Source organism: Neovison vison, chromosome 2 (genome assembly GCF_020171115.1).
Source record: "Neovison vison isolate M4711 chromosome 2, ASM_NN_V1, whole genome shotgun sequence".
Taxonomy (NCBI): Eukaryota; Metazoa; Chordata; class Mammalia; order Carnivora; family Mustelidae; genus Neogale; species Neogale vison.
The window spans coordinates 75,533,562-75,553,788 of record NC_058092.1 but is presented as its reverse complement, the minus strand read 5'-3'; the positions used below and the strand labels follow the sequence as shown (position 1 = coordinate 75,553,788).

Below are 20,227 nucleotides of genomic sequence, written 5' to 3'. Positions count from 1 at the left end.
ACCCCTTTGTTTCCATAGCATTCCGAATTCATGGACAACACAACAATGTATTGGCTAGTGTATAAATATTACAATTTGTCCTCTTGATAGCTGGCACAGTCTGGTGAGGGTGTGGAGTTCTCCTTGTTGGTCCAGTTTACCTTGTGGGAGATTCCCCTTTCCAGGTAGTTCATATTTGGTGGTAATAGCATAACCAGCCTGGATATTTATTCCCTTTTTCATTTTTACAATATGGCTCATCCACAAACAAAATTAGATCAGAAGTAGTCAAAGGGGTGTGCCTTGGATCAGGATGTGGCGTCATGAAGTAGGATGCCAGTATCTCTCGGTCGTGGGGCTCACCTTCATTTGGCAGGGGCATTAATGTGCCAGGATTAAGAATATTACAATGTTTAAGATGAAGATTGGTGGCAAAAGCAGAAGGGCATCATAAGATTAGTCTGCTTGCAGAGAAAGTTTGGGTTAATCCAGAGAAATAAGAAGGGATCTCTGTGAACCTTGGTCTTGGAATACAACTGTCCAGATATATTGATTTTCTAAGTAGGGGCAAATAGGTCTTGGCTGTCAAGATCTTCAGGGGTGCTAAAGTGGCTGAACAGAGGTTTGCCACGTGAGCCATTTTGAGTCAGGTGGAACTTGTGACAAAAGGATGTTTCGGAAAGGCGGAATAACTGTCTTGTTGATAGATTTGGACAAATTGCTATCCCTTCCTAATAGGTTTCCAGACTGGCCAGACCCTTGAGTATTAGAGGGGCTGGTAGAATTAACTGACTCCTGGCTGATTAGGTCTTCTCTTATTGGTTCAAGGCCCTGTGTGGATATTTGAGACAATTTAGGAAGAAGTTTAATAACATCTATAGGAATTTTTGTAGGTACTGCTTTTTTTATCCTCCCAACTAGATACTAGTAATACTACAAACAGCCCATCAAATTTCAGGCACCTGGATTAAATTAAGGATTTTTTGTTAGAATTTTTCTGTTTCAAGGATAGATGGTAAAGAACAGGAAAGATCATCACTAGTGTCAATGGAAACTTTTTACATAAAAGGTAACTCTGAGGAATGGACTATACTGGGGGCTGGGCTACAATTTGTCTATCACTTGCTTGTTTTTACAACATTGTATTTTTGTTGCTTCTGTAATTTTAGATAAATAATACTTTAAATTGCTTATTTATTTTTATTTTATGCTATTTTTAATTGGCTAAGTATCTTTTTATTAATTTTTTAATTTTTTTATAAACATATAATGTATTTTTATCCCCGGGGATACAGGTCTGTGAATCGCCAGGTTTACACATTTCACAGCACTCACCATAGCACATACCCTCCAAATGTCCATAACCCCACACATGAACAGACATTTCTGCAAAAAAGACATCCAGATGGCCAACAGACACATGATAAATAATACTTTAAAGGTTAAGAAAAGAATTACTGCTATAAAGCAAGAAAAGAAAGAAGAGGAACTCAGGATAAAAACCACTATCTGTCCCCTATTTAACACCTAGATCTCAAAGGCTTAGAAACCGGGATATAAAGTTTATATTATCCCTTGGCACCAGAAAGCCGAAGAAAAGAATTAGTGATTGATGAGAGAAAGGTGGAAGGGAAGAAGTAAGGAAGGAAGAAAGGAGTCCTTGCTGTGAGATGTCTTATGGAACACCCTCTTCTACCTCACCATGTTATCCTTGGTTAGACTAACCTTATTTTAGGGTTAATCATCCAGACTAAAGTTTGTAGCCCACTGGTTTTCTGCTTTGCTTTCATTAATAATGTGTTGTCTGCTTCTCCTCCAAATAGCTTTCCTAAATAGGACTTCTCAAGGAAAATATTCTGTATGACGTTATAATGGATGCATGTTACACATTTGTCAAAACCCATAGAATTTACAACACATAGAAGGAACCCTAAGATAAACTGGAGTCTGGGTGATAATGTGTCAATATTGGTTCATCAGCTATAACAAATGCACCACTCTGATGGGGGATGTTATTGGTGGGGAGAGTACGTGGGGGTATATGGGAACCCTGTACTTTCTACTCAATTTGGTGTGAGCCTAAAACTACTCTAAAAAATAGGTCTGGGGTGCCTGCGTGACTCAGTCGGTTATGTGTCAGACTTTTTTTTTTTTTTTTTTTTTTTAAGATTTTATTTATTTGTTTCACAGAATGAGAGAGCAAGAGTGAGCACAAGCAGGGGGAGGGGGAGGGGAGGGGTGGGGGATGGGGGAGGGAGATGTGGACTTCTGGCTGAGCAGGAAGTCTAACTCGGGACTTAGTCCCAAGACCCTGGGATCATGACCTGAGCTGAAGGCAGCCGCTTAACCGACTGAGCCACCCAGGTGCCCCAGTATCCGACTTTTGATTTCAGCTCAGGTCTTGATATCAGGGTCGTGAGTTTAGGCCCCACACTGTGCTCCATGCTGGGCATAGAGCCTACTTTAAAAAAAAAAAAGGTAAATTTTTTTAAAGCATCTTCTAAAATTTACATGTCCATCAGAAAACACAAAACGTTTATTTTATAGCAGCTGAGACAAAAACTGTCTCTTTTCCTTCGGTCTGTCCTTCCTAAAGAAATCACAGCTCTCTTTTTTGATGTGAAAATATTATCTCTTGTACAGTTAGTACCTACCCAATTTTCCTTACCATATTTGGTGTTAAGTCACTCATCCTCTTTGTATTTAAGATAATCTTTTCCACTTCCTAAGTGGACACTTGGTGTTAAGTGTATGGTATGTTTTCCACTATGGATTTAATGTGCTTAAGCATCATAGCAATTGCATGGGGCGCAGGTTCATTTTCCTTATTAACAAATGAGGAAACTGAGTTTCAGAGAAGTCACGTAACCTCCTACTTCACACAGCTTGTAGTTTTGATGTTTAATTTCAAAGTAATATCTACCTGGCTTGAAACTCTTTGTATTAAACCAGCTTGGAAATTTTAATTGGAATATAGGCATATATGGCAGGACACAGTTTGGCAGGGCCCCAGATCTAGTTTATGTATCTTCCTGGTACAAATACACAGTAGGAACCCAAGACCTCTTGCCCAATCTCAAATCCATATTTCCAAGAGTTGTCCTGATTAGTTTAGCTTGACTCTGTCTATCCCAACCTAATTAACTTTTGAGGGTTGGGGGATGGGTTTATATAGTCCAGACAGGCAAAAAGATTGCCTCTGTGAGTGTAGGTGGGGTCAGTAAACAGACAGGATCTTTGCCCAAGCCTGATTTTCAAAGAGAATAAATCAGACTTTTTTTTTTTTTTTTCCCTTGATCCAAGTCCCATTTTTTGGCATTCCAACCATATGTTTATTCTGTCGGCTCCCAGGTTTGAAGAAACTCTTGCTTCCAATAAACTTGTTTCTCTACAGGTATTGTTAAAAGATAATATTCAGAAAAGGGCAAAATCCTGACCTATACAGATGTAAAAATGAATGTGTATTAAGGATTTTTATTTTATTCATATGAGAGAATAACACAAGTTATAACCAGTTCAAAGGAAAGTCAGTCCCTGGATGGAGGGAAGTCAATCAAAATTCTAGAACCAGAGTTTGCATGTCTGTCAGTTACCCTCAGTCTGCAAAGGTCCAAAATACGTTAAAGACCAAATTTAGCTCTGCTAGAATTAACCCTGTGAGGGTGTGCTGTAACCACTACATATTCTCCCCTAAAGAACTCATTTTTTCTGCAATGTATTGTCTCTCAGAAGGGATTGAGATTCCTTCCCTTTCCCTCACTTGTTTAGTCGACAAATACCAAATAGCTACAGGATATTAGACACAAGTAAGTATAACATGAAACAAATATATGTTGCTTAAAAGCTGGACTTTTATATAATTAGATTTTCCCCATGTATATCTTAAGTCATTGATCCCTGCTCTGTGTTTCCACTTACGAGTTTTACTTTCAGTTCTACCATTGCAGGAACATTCTGTGCCATCTAGTGGTGAAAGACCCATTTGTCTGGGTTTTTTTTTGGAATGTATGTACAATCATAACTTGGAAGACATCAAAATCTATGAGATAGCTCTATTAATGCCTGCCTGATTGCAGAGTATTTTGTTCAAAGGGAGAAAGAAGATATGATTTCAGAATGCTCTGGAACCTTTTTTTTCTTTTTTTATTCTTTTTGTTTTCTTTTTTTAGTAGATCTCTGTTTTTTAGAGCACTATAGGTAGGTTCAGAGCAAAACTGAGCAGGAACTAGAGAATTCCTATATATCCCCTGCTCTCTCACATGCATAGCCTGCCTTTTTATTATACCTGCCACCACCATGATGCATTTATTCCAATCGATGAACCTACATTGAAACTACGATGAAACTACATTGTCCACAGTTTATATTAGGGTTCACTTTTAGTGTTGCACACTCTATGGATTTTGACAGTGTGTAATGACACAAATGCACCTTTACAGTATCCTGCAGAATATTTTCATTGTCCTAAAAATCCTGTCTTTACTGCCAGTTTATCCCTCCTTCCCCCTCCCAAGCCCTGGAAACCATTGATCTTTTTACTGTCTTCATGATTTTGCCTGTAAGATTCCCGCATGCATTGTCTCTTTGCTCAATAGCTCATTTCTTTTTAGCACTGAATAATATTCTATTGTCTGGTTGTATCAGTTTATCCATTCACCTAATGAAGGATGTCTTTGTTGCTTCCAAGTTCTGGCAATTATAAATAAAGCTGCATAAACATGCACACACAGGATTTTTTATGAACACAATTTTTCACCACTTTTGTGTAAATACCAAGGAAAGTGATTGAGAGATTATATAGTAAGAGTATCTTTAGTTTTATAAGAAACTACTCTGGCAGCTTTTTTTTTTTTTTTTTTTTTAAGATTTTATTTTATTTATTTGAGAGAGAGAGAGACAGTGAGAGAGAGAATGAGCGAGGAGAAGGTCAGAGAGCGAAGCAGACTCCCCATGGAGCTGGCAGCCTGATGTGGGACTCGATCCCGGGACTCCAGGATCACGCCCTGAGCCGGAGGCAGTCGTTCAACCAACTGCGCCACCCAGGCGTCCCTACTCTGGCAGCTTTTTAAAATCAGCTTTATCAAGATGCAATAAATAGCAACCATTTAAAGTGTAAAACTCACTGACTACTTAAAGATGTATGTATTATGAAACCATTGCTGAAATCAACATTCAGAACATGCTCATCACCCTGAAAGATCCCTCATGCTCCTTTGCAGTCCATCCCTGTCTCTATTGATTTATTCTGGCTCCGTGGATTAGTTTGCTTTTTTTAAAAAAAAAGTTATTATTTTAGGGATGTCTGGTGGCTCAGTTGATTAAACCTCTGACTCTTGATTTTGGCTCAAATTATGGTCTCTGAGTTATGAAATCAAGTCCTGCATCTGGCTCTACACTGAGCATGGAGTTTAAGACTCTCTCTTCTCCCTCTGCCTTTCCCACCCCCATTCACACACATTCTCTCTAAATAAATAAATAAATGTGTAAAAAAATTTTAATTATTTATATTAATTGTATTATATATGTATTATTTTATCATTTCCTCATATGTTTAATGATTTTTAAATTTATGCATGTTGTGATATATCAGTAGTTCATTCTTTTTTTATTTCTAAACAGTATGCCATTATATGGCATATATAAACAAATGTTGTACCATTATTTGTTTATCCCTTTACCTGTTAATGGACTTATGGATTTTTTTTCAGTGTTTTGCTATTGTGAATAAAACTATTATGAACATTTGTGTACAAGCAGTTGTGTAACCATACATTTTCATTTCTCTTAGGTAAATACCTAACAGTGGAATGGTTAGGTTGTATGCTACAATTATGTTTACTTTTTAAGCTAAGCAGCTTTTCAAAGTGGTTGTACCATTTTACTTTCCCACTATGGTTGTGTGAGTTCCAGCTACTACACATCCTTACCAACACTAGGTATCCATAATTTTAGCCATTCAGATGGGTATCTGGTAGTACCTCATTGTGGTTTTATTTTGCATTTCCCTAATGATTAATGACATTGAGGATCTTTTACGTGCTTTTGGCCATTCATATATCTTCTACAAAGTGGCTGTCAAATCCTGTTTGCCTTCCCATTGAGTTGTAGAAGTTCCTTACGTATTCCAAATAATTGTCTTTGTAAGATATGTGTTGTAATACTTTTTCCCATTCTGTGGCTCACCTGGCAGCTATTTAAGATTTGTGAACCTATTGAATGATATTGTAGGGGAGGAATAATATAACTCTGTCATCCAGCCTCCTAGGTTTTCTGACTGAGGCCCTGCAAATTAGATTTATAAAAGACAGATTGATAAGAGTAAAACGGACATAGTTAATTAACATTTGCATTGTACATACACAAGGGAGAGCTCAGTGATGAATAACTAACTCAAAGGGGTTGTTAGAACTTGGGTTTGGATAGCATCATAAGAAAGAATAGTAAATTTATAGAGAAGTGACAAGACAAAGGAAAAGAGGTTTAGGAATAGAAAATAAGGGAAGTTTTAATGAGGGTTCCTACATAGACTCCTCTGGTGCTATTTCAGCAGGTTAAGAGTCTAGAATTGTGTCTGGTGACGTCTTGCCTATCCTGGTAGAGAGGGGAGGGCAGAGAGTTTTTCCTGCCTCTGCTGCTTCTCAGTTGCCATCAGCTCAAAATGGTCCTTATGTCAAAGAGGCATATTTTGGGGTGGCATATTCTGATTTTCTACACAATCATAATAGAGTTCATGGATTTTTTTTTTTTTTAAGTCAAGCGATAGTAATAATAAATGTCTTGGAGTGTTCACCATGTGCCTCTGCAGTATGTGCTTCACATGCTGTCTCATTTAATCCTTCTAGCTGTCCTATTTTATAAATACTATTTTTATATGCAATTTATGGGCAAGGAAGTGTGGGTTTGGAAGGGTTTAGTAATTTTCTTTAATCACATTCCTAATGTCTTTAATCACCATGCTCTATGCTGTCAGATAGATTGTGTTTAATCGTTTCCTATGGCTGCTGGCTGTAACAAATTACCACAAACCTGATGGCTTAATAATACAGAAATTTATTCTCAGTTGTGGAGATGAGAATTTAAGATCAGTATCACCGGGCCAAAATGAAGGTATCACTGGGCCACACTCCCTCCAGAGGCTCTCGGGAGTAATCTTTTCCGTACTTCATCCAGCTTCTGGTGGCTGCTGGTACTCCTTGGCTTTCGGTCATGTTAGCCATCATCTTCAGATTGCCCTCTGCTCCATCTTCACACAGTCTTTTCGTCTATACATGTATGAACTCCTTCCGTTTCCTTTTAAAGATGTGTGTGATTATATTTAGGGGCCACCTGAAAAGTCCAAAAGAATCAAGACCAACTCAAGACCCTTAATTTAATCACATCTGCAAGGATAGAACGATATGTACTGCCATATAAGGCAATAGTCACAAGTCCCAAGGGTTAGCATGCAAACATCTTTTGGGAGGTCATTTCTGAGCCTACCACTGTGGGGATTATGGAGAAGATCCTACAGACAGGGGGAAAGAATTTGAATAAAAGCATGGGAAACAGGGGTACTTGGATAGCTCAGCTGGTTAACTGTCTGACTTTTGATTTCAACTCAGGTCATGATCTCAGGGTCATGGAATTGAGCCCTGTGTTGGGCTCTGCACACTAAGAATGGAGCCCTCTTAAGAGTCTCTCTTTTTGGGATGCCTGGATAGCTCAGTCAGCTAAGCGTCAGACTCTTGATTTTGGCTCAGGGTGTGATCTCACGGTCATGAGATGGAGCTCTTTGTTGGACTCTGTGCTCAGCATGGAGTCTGCTTGAGATTCTCTCCCTCTCCACCTGTCCCTCCCCCATTTCTCTCTCGTGCATGTGCACTCTCCCTCCTTCTCCCTCTCTCTGGGAAAAAAAAAAAGGGCAAGGGAAACAAATACCATGAATGCAATTAGAGAATGGCAAGTGCCTCTGAGCTGTTGAATCATTGTCTGTGAGGGGATGGCATGGTGGGAGAGAAGGCTGGAAATAGACTAAGGGCCGTGGATGCCAGGTCTGAATTTGAATCACATTCCGTAGTTTGTGGAGAGTAGTTTGTGGAGAGTCACGGGAGAGTTTAGAGTGAAGTGGTAGCCCATGGTGTGCTTTAAGTGCATAGCTCTTTGGCACTGGGTTAGAGGGAAGATGCCCTTGAAGTACTTAAAAATGAGGATAGTTAGGAAGAGGTGGGATTTCATTCATGTGTTCAGAAAATACTTGTAAATACAACCTGCCAAAGACCATTTTAGATCCCAGAGATACAACACTGAACAAGGTAAGTCCTTGTTTTCTGAGGTTTTCATTTTAGTGAGCAAGATTGATAATTAAGAAATAATAATTCCAGGGGTACTGGGTGGCTCAGATTGTTAAGCGGATGCCTTCGGCTCAGGTCATCACCTCCACATCCTGGGATCGAGCCCCGCGTCATCAGGCTCCTGGTTCAGCAGGGAGTCTGCTTGCTTCGCCCTCTGCCTCTCCCCGCTGTGCATGCTCTTTCTCTGTCTCTCTCTTTCTCTCAAATGAGTAAATAAGACCTTAAAAAAAAATAAAATCTTTAAAAAAGAAAGAATAATTTCAAATAATGGTGAATGTCATAAGAAAGTTAAATAGAGAAACATGCTAAAATTCTTGCTGGGGCTAGTAGGAGAGAGGCGATGAGTAATATAAGGGCATATAGTTTTAGAAGCCCTCTCTGAAGAGGGTATATTCAATTAATATTTGTGTGTATACCTGTGTGTTTGTGTGTGTGTGTGTTTAACCATGCAAATATTTATTTATATAGTAGGGGAAACTCATTTGCATCTCTTCCAAGGCACCATGAATCCCAATCGCATATACACACACATAAACACACACACACACAGCTTCCTTGCTACACACCAGTTTCCAAGTGGAGGAGGCAGCCATTGCTGTTCCAGCATTCACCCAAGGAAACAAAGGCAAGGCGAGGCAAGGTGGAGTAGGGAATCTGGGCCTAAGAGAAGGGCATTCCAGGCAGACCACAAAGCAATTGCAAAGGCTTTTTTTTTTGTTTTTTTTAAGATTTTATTTATTTATTTGACAGATCACAAGTAGGCAGGCAGAGGAGGAAATGAAAGTAAGTACGATCATTGTGGTTGTTGGAACATCAGATTTTATACCTCACTTTTTCCATAAAAGTAAATCAAAAGTTGTGTGTTCAGTTAGTTTAGCTAAACTAGATGAATGACTATATATTGATGATATTTCATCCTTCTTGTAATAATAAATACTTGTGTTATAGTAGGGCATTCCCCTCCACATCAAACACCAAAACTGAAGGAAACAGAATAAGAACCCTATAATTACATGCACAGTAGAAACACACTACCTATAGTTGCAAAACATGGGAAACACCCAAACAATAGGGAATGAATGAGTAAAGAACCTGAAATAATACCTGCTAATCGAAGTGAAAATTTTATGACAGAAAATTCATAGAATGTTTAAGATGCTCTCTTAAAAGAAAAGGCAAATCTTTGGAAAATTAGAAATGCCCGATTCATAGATCTGAAAGAGAAGGGATGTTTCAGTTACCCCAGCAGCCAGACACATTAAGGGGTACCCATTAGATTGTTACTTACTTCTGCTGCAGCCTAGTCTTGAAGTACTGGGGTCTGTCTGCCTCTCCTATCTGATTGTTGTTGTCACCTCTTTAACCATTGGCTTGTTAGTTCTGTTTCTGACCTTTTCTTGCACTCTTTATCTTTTTATGCTTGACTCAGCCCATGGTGCATCGATGCTGACAGCCCCCAGCTTCCCCAGGTTTAACCCACCACCTGGGAAGACTTTTTCTACATCTGTCCTCTCTGACCCAAAAGTAGCAGTCTTACAGGAAGAGTGCTCAAAATATATATATAGCTGAAACATCTCTACTATGTTAGAGACTTAGGATAATGGGTAATATTTTTTCTTCTTTCCAAGTTTTCCTTGTTCCAACACTATTGCAGTAACCCTTGGAGAGAGAATTGGCAGTAAGCTTTTTCTCATCTCTACCAAGAGTTCCACCTAGTGGTGATTCTGCAGAACTGCACTTTTCAGCCTCAAGTGGATGAAAAAAAGACGCTGTTTATTATTTCACTAGCATTTTTGTGTTTATAACATAGCAGTGTAATATATGTATGCACAGTATTAATTTACCTGGGAGCAGAAACCAGCTCATGGAGTAGCTGGCCCAGAAATTAATATGGGCCCTGTAGATTTCCAATCATACACCCGAAGCTCATACTTCATTCCCCATAGGATTCCAGGTTTACTAACATTTCATAAGACTGGTTCTACTCTGGACAGTAATTCTTATATAGTGAGCATTTGCATCTACTGCTGAATCTTGATGTTTTTAGACACTGTCAGGCATCTTGTAAATGTCCATCACTTTATTAATTTACTCTGTTTGCCTGAAGAGAGTAAGACAAACTTAGTGGCTGAAGCAACGAAACTGTATTAGCTCACAGTTCTGTAGGCTGAAAGTCCAAGGACAAAGTGTACCAGGGTTGGATTCTTCTGTTTGATCTGAGAAAGAATCTCTTCCTGCTTTTCCCCTAGTTTTTGGTGGTTTGCTGTGAATCTCTGGCATTCCCCGACTTTCAAAAATAATCACTTTCATCTTCATGTGACATTATCCCTGTATACCAGACTGTCTGTAGATTCACCCTTTTTTATAAAGACACTGTCCTATCAGTGTCATAGCAGCCCCAACCCATGACCTCAGTTTAACTAGTTACATCTGCAATGAACCTATTTCCAAATTAGGTCACATTCTGAGGTACTGGGTGGTAAGACCTCAACATGAATTTGGAGGGGAGGGGTGGTTACACAATTCAACCCACAACAATCACTATACCTCCAGACTTCATTTCTGCCATGTTGGTATCAGGCATAGTAATGAATTGTTTTGGCCAACACAATGTGAGTAGAAGTGGTATGTGCACATCTGAGTAGAAATTAACATTTTTTCCCCTCTGCTATGAAATTGACAGTATTCCAAAAAGAGGCTATTTTGTCAGCTGATGTCTTAGAGTGACAGTGACATGCAACTAAGCAGCAGCTGACCTTCAGTCAGTATGCACTGTGAAAAAGAAATAAATCCTGATGATTTTAAGCCACCAAGACTTTGGGGTCATTTATTACTGAAGCATAAATTAACTTAAGCTGACTGACACAATAAACCTAACATAAACTAGCTGATACCTTAAGTTCACTTCTGATGTGTGGATTCTTTCTTTCATTCATCAGATATTTGTTGAAAAATTATTATGTGCTAAGCATAGTTCTGTGTGTTGGACACTGTGATAGTTAATTTTGTGTTGACTTTGGTGGCCAGGGAATCCAGGTATTTGTTCAAACATCCATGTAAATGTCTCTGAAGGTGTTTTTCAAATGAGATTAACATTTAAATCAGTAGATTTTAAGTAATTTGCCTTCTATAGAATGTGGGTGGGCCTGATCCAATCAGTTGAAGGCTTTAAGAGGAAAAAGACTAAGGTTCCCCCCAGGAAAAGGGAATTCTGCCTCCAGAATGCCATTAGATCCTGAGCTGTAATATCAATTCTCCTTGGGTCTCCAGCATGCTTTACTGCTCTGCAGATTTCAAACTTGCTGGTCCCCGTAAGTCACACAAGCCTTTCTTGAATCACTATATATATGCACATCTTATTGGTTCTATATTGTGGAGAAACCTGATTACAGACACATACCAGTGAACAAGCTTGAACTAATCCTCAGGGTTTACAATCAAAGGAAGGTTATAGATAAATAAACAGGAAAACTACAGTGTTGTATAGTAAATGCTGGAATTTACTCCATGTAATAGAAGTACGTAGGAAAAGCATATAACCTTTACCTAGGGAATCAGAAAACATTCTGTGGAGAAAATGAAGTATAACTTGAGAACTGAAAGTGGCAAGTGGTTTAAGAGGTAGCCAAGTGCAGAGACAGGGTGATGGGGAACAGGGATTGAATTGAGTATAGAACATGCATTCTCAACAGGGGCATCATTGCCCGCAAGAGGAGAAAATTGGTGCTTGACAGGTGAAATCAACCATAGCTGTTACAATGTTTTGTGACCTTGGAAAGTTCAGCCCTATCTGACAAAACTTACTTTATGGAGCAGTAGGGGAGATGATTAGAAGACATATCTGAAAGGTCTCCTTATGGGGGCAGTGATGAAAAGGAGATTAGGAAACATTTGTGTAGAAAAACCGTTAAGGCAGAGGAATGATCATATGTGAAGCTACAGAAGTAAGATGGAGTATTTCAAATATTAAAATGGTTTAGGCAGGTGGGAAGGAGCAGAGAGTCAGGGAGGTTGTGTGAGAGAGGCTGTTCTGGACACAAATTTTAAAATTAAATCTGGAAATATGTTTTGCCTAAATATGTTAGGTATTTCAGTTACCTAAATATTTTGAATAAAATTGAACTTTTGTGTCTAAATGATCTGCTGCAGACTTTTCTCACCTATTTATATATGAATTTGTATGTTGTGTTTGCAGCCACATGCTAAATGAATCATTAAGTTTTAAACATTTTAATGGCAAAGGACAATTGTTAAGATATTTTTTTCTGTCTATCATTCTGGGACTTTTTAGTTTTATAATTATAGTTTCTGGAATAGCAACCTGTTCAGGTGCGTACTTAATCATAATGCTATTCTGGAAGGCACCTTAACCTCTGGAGAATTTGCATGTGATTTACTTCGCTGGAGTTTCAAAGATTAAAAAATATGAGAGTAAGAAGATATTTTTCTTGGTTCCATTGTTGGAATAGAATGAGAACAATGGTGTATTTAATAACCATTATTATTATCTTCCTCCCAGATTGAATTAAAATTGCTTTAATATTCTATTAGAAAAATTTTATAAAAATGCTGCCAATCATTTTTTTTTCCCTAGTAGCTTGGCTTGTTAACAGTGAACTTAACACTAATTCAGTGCTTTGGTGAGATAGTATAAACTTAATTTTAAAAGCTAGAGAACTAAAGAATTTTATGCTGTACCATAATTTTAACTTCTAATATTTTTCTACCATAGGCATAGCTTGCTTGATCTAAAGAGACCTGACCTAAATGTCTAATAAACTCTTTTTAAGCATTTTTGGTAATATTTTTTATAAGATCTTGTTATGTAAAAGACGGTATATAGAAATAGATCTGGGGGCGCCTGGGTTGCTCTGTTGGTTAAGCGTCTGACTCTTGATTTCAGCTCAAGTCATGATCTCGGGGTTGTGGGATCAAGTCCTACACTGGAGTCCATGCTCTGCATGTAGTCATTGACAATGTGTCTGTCCCTCTCACTCCCTCTGCCCCTTCTCCTGCTCACACTCTAATTCTAAAAATAAAGAAAGAAATAAAATCTAAAAAAAAAAAGAGAGAGAGAAAAAGAAAGGAATCTGAGTATGTATTCTGGAGTCAGACTGCCTGGGTTCAGATCCTGGGTTGAATCTGTTTGGGTTTAAATGTTACTCGCTTTTGTAAACTTGGGCAGATGTGTAAAGTTCTATAACCTTATCCTCTGTACCTCACTCTGCTCCTAACTAACTTAGGGGAAATAAGAGAACCACTACATAGGGTTGTTGTGACTATGAAATGAGTTAATTATGTACAACACTTGGAACAGTACCTGGAACCTACTCACTACTCAATAATGTGAGCTGTTAATGATTTGGGGCTCTCTGTTGATTAGTTTTAAAACCATTTGTTGAGTGCTTCCTGTGTGCCATACAAGGCACGTACTTGTGGAACTGTTACTACATCTTACCTAAAATGATCTTCAGAGAAGGACTCAGGGTATGTTTTTACCCTGACTTTTTTTAGTATCATTATTGTTCTCTTTAGTGCATTTCAGGCCTTCAAAGTGGTTTATTTTTTAGGCTAGGATGCTATTTTTGTTCTTTTGTGAGAAGATAAACATCGTAGGATCATAAGAAAAGCGTTCCTTAGGGCAGTAGGTGGGAGATGATTCCACTTCAGAATTTTGTACTGGGCTCTGGCATCTGTCATGGTACCGCTCTTCCCATAGCGACAATAGGGAAAATGTAGAGTTACCAGTAGTTTTCTGGCTTTTTTCAATTTTGATTAAAGAAATTTAAAAATATCTTTCATTGTTTGTATCTTTCAGAAGATGTCTTTGAAAATCACCAATGCAAAACGAATCGAAGGCCTTGATAGTAATGTGTGGTGAGTGCCTTAGAATAAGCAGTAATAATTTGGTGAAGCTTTCTTCCTACACATTTTGATTTTCTTAGTTGGGAATGTTTACCCTCATCTAAACTCTACAAATAAAGGCACTTATTTTAATTTACTTATTACGTGAAATTGGAAGGAAGTTAAGGGTCCATACACTGATTTATTCATTTCTATAAATATGGTACATGTGCTAAGCCTACAGATAGGCAGAGAAAAGGACAAAGAACTTATCTTGTAGTCCATGAGCTAGTAACAGCTGGTATGGTTGCGGGAGAAAAAATAGATGATGAAATTGTGAGTTTCAAGAAATTGAGATTTCTAAGAAACTTCTAAGTTCATTAGTTCAGACATCATTTAATTAGACAAAGTCATTTTGTAGGTGGTAAAGTTTTTGTTGGAAACTCATATTTTTTTATTTGTAAGATTAAACTAGGTCTTAGTTTTTCAGTTTTTTTTTTTTTTTTTTTAAAGATTTTATTTATTTATTTGAGAGAGAGAGACAGTGAGAGAGAGCATGAGCGAGGAGAAGGTCAGAGAGCGAAGCAGACTCCCCATGGAGCTGGGAGCCCGATGTGGGACTCGATCCCGGGACTCCAGGATCACGCCCTGAGCCGAAGGCAGTCGTCCAACCAACTGTGCCACCCAGGCGTCCCTAGTTTTTCAGTTTTATGTTAAGATCATGAGATATAAAAAGCTAACTGTAATTTTGGTACTTACTATTATTTTTTTAATTTGAGGATTGAATTTACAAAGTTGGCTGCAGACCCCTCTGTTGTGAATCTTGGTCAAGGCCTTCCAGATATATCTCCTCCCATATATGTAAAGGAGAAATTATCCAAGATTGCAGCAATTGATAGCCTGAACCAGTATACACGAGGCTTTGTAAGTATATGAAGACCATGTGGGGCATGAACTTTTATTTTATATGGTGTTGTGTGTGAATGTGCTTCTGTCACTTCTGTATAATTGGCTTTCTGGGACCAGCTGTCCAAACCTGGTAATCAGAGGAACCCCTAACCTTGCTTGCCCTTATCTTCTGGAAGGAGCCATCCCCAACTTCTAACCCCTGCACAGTCCTATCTTGGTCTTTGTTTTACTGTTTTTCCAGCATAGGGTCTGAGGGCAACAAGGGAGGGAGAATCTTCTCTCTTTTTTTCCAGCTTTTTTTTTTTTTTTTTTTTTTTTAAATTCCAAGTATGGTTAACATACAGTGATATATTAGCTTCAGGTGCACAATATGGTGACCCAGAAATTCTGTACATTATACAATACTCATCACAATGCATACTCGAATCCACAGTACCTATTTTACCCTTCCTCCTGCCCACCTCCCCTCTGTTACACATCCATTTGTTATAGTTCAGAGCCTATTTTTGGTTTGTCTCTCACCTTTTTCCTTTGTTTTGTTTCTTATATTCCACATATGAGTGAAAGTGTATACTCTTTGTCTATCTCTGACTGACTGACTTCACTTAGCATTAGACTGTCTAGCCCCATCCATGTTGTTGCAAATGGCAAGATTTCATTCTTTTTGATAGCTGAGTAGTATTCCATTTTGTGTGTGTATTTGTGTGTGTGTATGTGTGTGTACCACATCTTCTTTACCCATTCGTCTCTTGATGGGCACTTGGACTGCTTCTATAGTCTGGCCATTGTAAATAATGTTGTTACAAACATGGGGTGCATATTTCTTTTTTGAGTTAGTATATATATTGGTATCATATATATATATATATATATATATATATATATACACACACACACACACCACATTTTCTTTATCCAATCATCTGTTGATGAACATCTGGATTCTTTCCACATTTTGGCTATTGTGGACATTGCTGCTATAAACACTGGGGTGCAGGTGCCCCTTTGAATCAACACTTACATCTTTGGGGTAAATACAGGAGTGCAGTTGCTGGATCACAGGGTAGTTCTTTTTTATTTTATTTTTTTTTTTAAGATTTTTATTTATTTATTTGGCAGGGGAGCATCAGGTAGGGAGAATGGGAGAAGCAGACTTCCCACTGAGCAGGGAGCCTGATGCAGGTCTTGATCCTAGGACCCCCAGGATCATGACCTGAGTTGAAGACAGAGGTTTAACCGACTGAGCCACCCAGGCGCCCCTAGTAGTTCTATTTTTAAGTCTTTGAGGACCTCCATACTGTTTTCCAGAGTGGCTACCAGTTTGCATTTCCACCAACAGTGTAAGAGGGTTCCTTTTTCTCTGCATCTTTGCCGACATCTCTTGTTTTCTGAGTTGTTAATTTTAGTCATAATGACAGGTGTGAGGAGATATCTCATTGTGGTTTTGATTTTTATTTCCCTAATAATGAGTGATGTTGAGCTTCTTTTCATGTGTCTCTTGGCCATCTGTATTCTTCTTTGGAGAAATGTCTGTTCAGGTCTTCTGGCCGTTTCTTGACTGGATTTTTTTGGGTTTTGGGTATTAAGGTTGAGACATTCTTTATAAATTCTGGATACTAGTCCTTTATCTGATATGTCATTTGTGAATATCTTCTCCCATTCTGTAGATTGTCTTTTAGTTTAGTTGATTGTTTCCTTTGCTGTGACCTATGCCCATTCTTTAAATATTTTCCAGTTTTTGTAAATATATGTAAGTATATTTATATATGTGTTTTTTATTTGAATAAGTACAGCAGATAGTATCGCACTGTCACCAGGCTGTGAATGACATTGGTTACCTCAGGGAGATGGGAAGGAAGTATTGTTGAGGAGAGATCATTATACTTTTTTAACAGAGCTTTGCCTAGTTTTAATTATTATATGAAGCATGTGTTATTTTTGTAATTAAAAATTTTTTAAAACACAGACCCTTATTATTCTGAGGAAATGTGGAGTGTTTATGGTTGCTTTCAGATCACCCCTTGCTAGAATTTGTTAGACCTGTTATTAAAATGAAATTCAAAAGAAATTTTGGATTTCCAGGAATGGTGACAATCTTCCTTTGCTCTTTTCACAAACTGTGTATATTTTTTGGAGATTGAATTTAAATAGTCTCTTTCTCTTGCTATGATTTTTTCGTTTACTGCTGTATTCCGCCACCCACCCCCATTAGTAATTATACCCAGTTTCTCTAATATTATAATATCTCCTAATTTCAAAATATGAAAAATATGCTACAGCTTTGTTTTTATTCATTTTAATTGGGTGAGGGTCTGTGACATACTAACCAACATTCTGACAAAGGTGACAAACAAAAGTATCTTTAACAACAACAACAAAACAAATGCCTCCTTTTTATATGAGCTGGGATGGATAACTTAAAATGACCAAAGGCTCTTTTACTTCATAAATCTGAGGTATATCCTACCAGCCTTACTTGTGTCCTGACCCAGTTTATTCCTTTAGAGCCCTAGGTGCTTTGCAAAAAAGACACATGCCCAGCGCTTGGACTCTCACTTGCAACCGCCTAAAAATTAAGGAAGTTCTCCAAAAGCAAAAAGAGGAGCCACATGCTAGGAAACAATAAGAAATAAGAAATACTGAATTCAGTACCAAGTAAGACAAGGAGGGGAAAAGGGAAGGGAAAGAAAGAGAAGAAGGGAAGAACAGAGAACATAGAAGAGATGAATCGAGGAAGATCGAATAAAGGAGTTAAGACTCCCTACAGGAATGCTGAGCTGGGTGGCTCAGGGATGCTTGGGTGGCTCAGGCAGTTAAGCATCTGCCTTCAGCTCAGGTCATGATCCCAGGGTCCTGGCATCGAGTCCCACATTGGGATGTTTGCTCAGTCTGGAGCCTGCTTCTCCTTCTGCCCCTCCCCACACTCTCTCTTCTTCTCTTTCACTGTCTCTCTGACAAATAAATAAAATCTTAGGGGGGAAAAAAGACTCCCTATATGTCTCAGAGTTTTTGGATTTACAGTCCCTTCATTCCTCTAGTGAACGTTGTTTGCTTGAGTGCTTGAATGTTTGCTTGAATGACTCCTCCCCTCTTGGCTATCATGTGGTGAAGAATGTCCTACTTCCCTCCTAACATAACTCTCATATAAGCATTAATATACATTTCTTTGGGGAATTTGTTTTTGCCCTCTCCCCATAGTCCATTGGTTGGCATAATAGCCTTATCTTTGGTAACATGGAAGAACAGAGTCAGGATATAGAGACAATGCAGGTTTTCTTATTTTAGCTGGGAAAAAAGTCCAACTCTACCCAATATAATTTAATTACTATCAAAAATAAAGTAATTGAAAAAAAAATAACATAATTGAATGTGATTTGTTTGCTGTCAAAAAATGTACTATCAAAGACATTTGGTATTAGGTGAATTTTTACCAAAGCAAATACGGTGGAATTTTAAATTCCAAAACCAATTGTTTAATGGTTTTGTTTTTTTTTAAGTCATTAGCAAGTTTTTATTACCCTTCATGTAGGAATCCTCTGAAAGTAGGGGAAAAATGTTTCTTATTTTCATTAAAAAATACAAATTTTCTTTGGATAATTGTAAACATGAAACCCAAATTTTAAAAATCCTTTCATTTTAGATCCAGAGTACCTTCAAGAAGTAGATCCCATAATCAAATTTAAGATTTTTTTCCTTCTTTTTTGTTCAACAGGGTCATCCATCACTTGTGAAAGCTCTAGCCTGCTTATATGAAAAATTTTATCAAAATCAAATTAATCCAAATAAAGAAATCCTTGTGACGGTAGGAGCATATGGATCTCTTTTTAATGCCATTCAAGGATTAATTGATGAGGGAGATGAAGTAAGTGTATTAACATTATCATCTTACCTATATTTAATTATTATCATTTGTACTGCCTTTGAATCTTTTATTTTACATTCTATTTTTAATTATTTTTGAAGTATAGTACACATGAGTAAAATCCACAAATCTTAAGTACACAGCTTGACAGATTGTTTACATGCATATGTTTATATATATGTGCATATGTATCCAGGTAACCACAAACCAGATGAAGATATGGTACATTTCTAACACCTAGAAGGCTCCCTTTTGCTTCTGCCTCATTTATATTCTTCCAGAGGTAACTACTCTTCTGTCTTCTAGCACCATAGTCTCCTTTTACCTGCTCTTTAAGCTGATATAAATGGAATCATGCAGTATGTACTCTTGAGCGGCTTCTTTCATTTATCATTATGTCTGAGATTCATCTGTTTCATTGCATGTGACTCATTCGTATTTTTACAGCCTGTTTAGATAAGGGTAAGTGGAAGGGGCTAGCAGTGATGGGGAAAATGAATCTTTCATTTGCATGACTAAAATAACCCTTATCTGAACTCAGCAAGTATTTGGTCAGTGTGTTTTTATGCCCAGCATCGTTAGCAGCCCCATACGTAACAAGAAGCATGAATGACTTCTGCTTTGGTACTGTGACCCACATGACCCAGACTCAGTGCTGCCCCTCCATCCCCATCATAATTCCAGTACCTCTGCTCCAGTATTTCCTGACCTCTTCATTCATTCAGAAATCACTGAGGATCTTCTATACTAGGCACCCTGGGAGACAGTTTCTGTGTGGCAGGAGTTCCCCATTTAGTGGAGGAGATACTCTCCAACTGGTGAATTGGAATACATGTGACAGTCAGTTGTGGAGAATGTGTTAGTTATGGTGGTGATGGCTCTACTAAGTAGGCTCAGAAGACTCCAGAGAGGCGTTGCTTAAGCCAAGTCTGAAGAATGACTATTTACCTGGATCTATGTTGTTAATTCCTTTCTTTGAACTCTCATGGCACTTTCCCTGTACAGCTTCGGTAGAAGATACTGCTATTACTTTGTATTATGTTATTCTGTTACCTCTCTAATTCCCTCTACTATGCCAGACAATAAGCTCCTTAAGGAAACATCTTAAGGAAGTACAGGTATGCTTTCATATACATAATCTCCTTTGAGCCTATAAACTAGTTGAAAGTTTCATCTCATTCTTTGATGTTCTTAATCCTTTCTTGCTCCCCCTTTCTGCACTCAGCAGGAGCATCCTGAGGCTCAGCCCTCACCCTTTCCTTTGTTCTTTCTTCCCTGATCACTGTATCTGATATTTGAAACC

At 38.1% G+C, this 20,227-nt stretch overlaps 1 protein-coding gene across 1 annotated transcript in view; it reads left to right on the top strand.

Annotated features, from left to right (window-relative positions):
• Positions 1–20,227, top strand: part of KYAT3 (kynurenine aminotransferase 3) — a 55,901-nt gene that overhangs the window by 10,126 nt on the left and 25,548 nt on the right. Inside the window, exons 3-5 of the mRNA XM_044238641.1 lie at positions 14,128–14,186; positions 14,933–15,077; positions 18,775–18,924. Of these exons, the coding sequence (XP_044094576.1) occupies positions 14,128–14,186; positions 14,933–15,077; positions 18,775–18,924 (354 nt within the window). The remainder of the gene's footprint in view (positions 1–14,127; positions 14,187–14,932; positions 15,078–18,774; positions 18,925–20,227) is intronic.